The sequence below is a fragment of the Triticum urartu genome, unplaced genomic scaffold (assembly GCF_003073215.2).
Source record: "Triticum urartu cultivar G1812 unplaced genomic scaffold, Tu2.1 TuUngrouped_contig_6131, whole genome shotgun sequence".
Taxonomy (NCBI): Eukaryota; Viridiplantae; Streptophyta; class Magnoliopsida; order Poales; family Poaceae; genus Triticum; species Triticum urartu.
This window is the reverse complement of record NW_024116866.1, coordinates 1-3957: the sequence shown is the minus strand read 5'-3', so window position 1 is coordinate 3957 and position 3957 is coordinate 1. Positions and strand designations below refer to the sequence as shown.

The 3957-nt window shown below is 46.0% G+C and overlaps 1 protein-coding gene across 1 annotated transcript; it reads left to right on the top strand.

Moving 5' to 3' along the window:
- Positions 1–1359: 1359 nt before the first annotated feature.
- On the top strand, positions 1360–3930 carry LOC125530186 (the record flags this gene model as incomplete). The annotated part of the gene is given in 4 exon segments (XM_048694589.1): positions 1360–1699; positions 2705–3046; positions 3534–3591; positions 3820–3930. Coding segments are annotated over 3 exon segments (501 nt in total), but the record flags the coding sequence as incomplete, so codon positions are not given.
- Positions 3931–3957: the final 27 nt, after the last annotated feature.

Genomic DNA, 3957 nt, shown 5'->3' with positions numbered 1-3957 from the left:
TGATAATAATTTTTTCCATCACGCAATTGTTGTTTCTCCCCTTTAATTTCAATCTTAATTTACTAGGCACACATACCATGTGCTACCATGAATTATGTAAGTGCTGTGTGCGCGCGCGTGGCGGGAAGGGGTTGCATTGCTTCGACGGTGGTCACTACTGTGAGGCGTGGGCATGAACCTTCGGGGCACAATGTACTCCATCGCTAGCCCCTCTTAGGGCCTGTTCGGCAATCATCTAGCTCCGCAAAATATAGGAGTACACGGAGCGCCACTTTGGCCACTCCGTGCAAATAGGCGCCGGGACGCTCCCGCTCCGACCGCTCCAGGAGCGGAGAGCTGTCGAACAGGCCCTTAAACAACGTCTTTCTTGGTCAGGTTCGGATGGTTCCCACCTTCCACTTGTCATTTCATCGGCATTTTTGATGGATGGTGCGTAGATCTAGTTGGGATGATGATATTATGGTCGTTCTCTCAAGGTGTTCGGCTTCGGCTGTGATGCAGCCTTTTGTGCTCTTCGAGTTTAGCTAGTTGCTCGTTCGAGAAGCGAGACAAATTTTTTTTAGCCTGCTCTTTCACATAACCAGGCCAACAAATTCTGGTCTTTGCGAATTGCAAAGAGCACATCATCGACGTCGTTTCTCACAAAATCAATGGTAAGATGTTTCAAATTCGTGACCTGACCCAACATGCAGGACCTTCAGCTAGACTCCCCAACTCGTGCCATTCCTCGGCATTTCTCTACTCTTATAAAAGACTCAGTTGATGATGATGGCGTATCTTTCATCCGTCATTTCTGACCACTAGATGTGCATCTAACGACTGTGAGCTAAGTTGTGGCCTTTTTACAAGAATAGCCCACTCTTCTGCTCCAATTTGCAGAAAACCCATTAGTATCTTGAAACCAACCACATCCCTCTCTCACCTCATCAAAACAACCCGAGGAGTATATTTTGAGTGAAACACAATATATTTTTTAGTGATATATGTATATCAAAACTAGAGTGTTTTTTTTCAAATTTGTGAACATGTATTCTATTTTGGATCCGTTGCGCACATTGCTAGTCAAGACATCAATTGGCAGCTCACATCAAACATCTCCATTAGCCAATGCTCAAAAAGTAACCTATTTTAAGGAGGCATAAAATAATCAGAAAAAAAATGTAGAGAAGGAGGGAGGAAACAAGAGCCAAGAACACAACAGAAGGAAAGAACAACCATCAGCAAGCAGCAAGAAAGCACGCCAGTTCCAAGGGGAGGCCCGGCTGGCCCTCCCTCCGTCCATCCATCCACCTCATTCGCCCCGTAACCGCCCCAGCGATTACTGATTTAATCCTCCTCCGCCCCTCCTCCCAGGTTGGTCGCCGATCAGTCTCCAAATTTCTCTCCACTATTGCTCCTTCCAAATCTCCTCGCTTTCTATTCTTGGGGTTCGGTGGTGGTGATTTCTCCGCAGCTCGGTTTTATTTCCCTTTTTTCCTTTTACCAGAAACAAGTGCTGCCTGTCTCCTCCCTCCCTCCCTCTGCCCTCGCCCCCGCGGCTTAATCCCAATTGGGTTGGGTTGGAGGAGCAACCCAATTGGGGATTAATCTATCAGAGGAGGAGGAGGATTCGCACTCACCATACCGAGGTTGCCTTGCTTCCTCTCCTCTCCCGTTCCTGGGATTGGCCAAGCCGCATCCACCCACAGCTCTGCCGCAGGTTGGTGACGACTGGATTACTTCCCCGTTTAATTTCTGCATCTTGATGGGATTGTCCGGCGAGGATCGGATGGATCCCCTGCACTTCCTGATCCCAATCCGGGCTGCCCGCTGCCCGTTTCCAGTTCGATGTACCAATCTGTTTCTCTCCGGACTGCTCTTGTTGTTTCTGCACGCAGCCATTTCCCGGCCTTTGATGGCTTTGGATCGTCAATGCCCAATGTTTGTGTTTTTTTCCACCGGCTGCAAGTGTTCCGAGTTCTGTGGATGGATTGCTCTTGGTTTCCACCTTGTTTTGTGCTTCGTCTTTTTTAGCTGGGAATCCCGATCGAGTATTGGGGTAAAACGAGAACTGAATGAAACCAAGTCAAGTTGGTAACTGCTGAATGTTTCTTGTTGACGAAAACTGACCCTTTTTCTGTCCTGATGATGACTTGGTTTGTTGGGTTTCCTTGCGCCCGAATTTCCTTCCGTTCTTGTGTGTGTTCTCTGTTGATCGATCTCGTGTGTTCCTGGTTCTGATGCGTCCATGAATATGCCAGTGGATCTGGATTGGGAGATCGATCGGTTTAGCCTGGATTAGGTGTTTACTTCTGTTCTGTTTTTTTGTGTTAAAGGGGTCCAATTTGGTTCTGTTCCTACGTTGATGAAACTTCTGAATTTGAGCAGCTGTTCATGTTCTGAGCTCCTACAGGGAGATGGATCTGAATTGGTGTTGACTCTTTGTCCCAATTCAGTTTAACTACATGGACATGTACACATACAATCAGAATTTTTCTGTAGATCATTGGTGATCCTTTCCCATGCCGAAATTGATTGGCAGTGGACGACTAGTCAATTTTTGCTATGACATATTCAGATATTTGCATATGATCAATCACAATTATCCTGTTTTTTGGTTGGATCCATTAAGGGAGAACAAGATTATATTATATTTATGTCCTTTCTTTTCAGTGCTGCTCTGCCGGTGCATATCTTGACCTTGTTACTACCTCCCATTGTGCAGGAGTAGAATCATGAAGCTGAAAAACAGTTTTAGGGAGGCCGATCCGGTCACGGTGCAGAGGGGCTATGGTTTCAGGCCAAACCAACCAGCTGTTGTTCATCAGACAAGATGCAGATGGATCATTGGAGATGTGACCGAGGTGTTTGATCATAACACATGGAAGCTTGGCAAGATTGCAAAGATTGTGAAGAATGATTACTTTGTCATCAGGCTCGCCGACTGCATCCAGTTGAAAGAGTTCCACATTTCTAGCTTGAGGGTTCCACAACCACAAGATGCTCCCACAGCTCCTCCTTATGGCAAGCAGTTCCCTGCAGCTGATAACAAGGTAAGCAACATCCAGTTAGTTCCTGCAGCATGTAAATGTGGTACTTTTCATCTCTGAAATGAGTCGCTTATTCGACAGTTAATAGTTCATACTCTTTCATGATGTTTCTGGTCACATTATATATCCATTGTTGTTACTTAGAATTCTTTCTTGCTACTTACTACCCATGAAGCTGCTTGTTATTTCGGTACTCTAGGAATATGGTCACTGCTAGGCACCTTTAGAAGTAGAAGGGGAGGACTAGACCGGCCGTAGACATGAGTTTTTTTAGCTTGTGCTGAAATAGCCATGCCCTAAAAGACTAGAAGGAAGGGAAAAGGTTTGCAGAGTTCAGTACTTTAATCAAGTCCTGGAAAATGCTTATATCAAGTCCACATGCTTGATGGGCAATTTTGAACTAGCACGGCTGAGATGGGATCAACTCAGCTTGATTTCACTACTTTTGATGAGTAGTGGAGGTGTTCCTGCGCATTGCTTTTCTGTTTTTCTCTGCAAATGTAGCTACCAAGCAGTTGAAGCATTTGCTGCTTTTAAGGAGGAAAAATGTAGCTCAGTTGAAGTAATTCAACCTGTACCTAAGCTCTGAAGGAAGCAAACGCACACACTGACGATAGATACAATATGTTGGTCGGCACCACCATGAATGAATTGTACAAATTGCCACCAAATCTCATAATTTGTCCACTGCCAGACTTCTGTCTGTAACTGAGGCGTCACACTTTCTTCCGACTGTTCAACAGTTGTGCAATTTCTCAAACTTTTCTCACTGTTTATCCATCTTCTCCAGGTGACCCGAAGTTCAGGCAAGAAGAGGAAATCGTCCGAAGTTCTTGATTTCTCTCCTCAGCCAAGCCAGAGGAGACTCTTCCAGGTGGCCAGGGAAGAGGCCGCCGCCACGAGGTGCTCGGGGGCGCGCTGCAGCGCC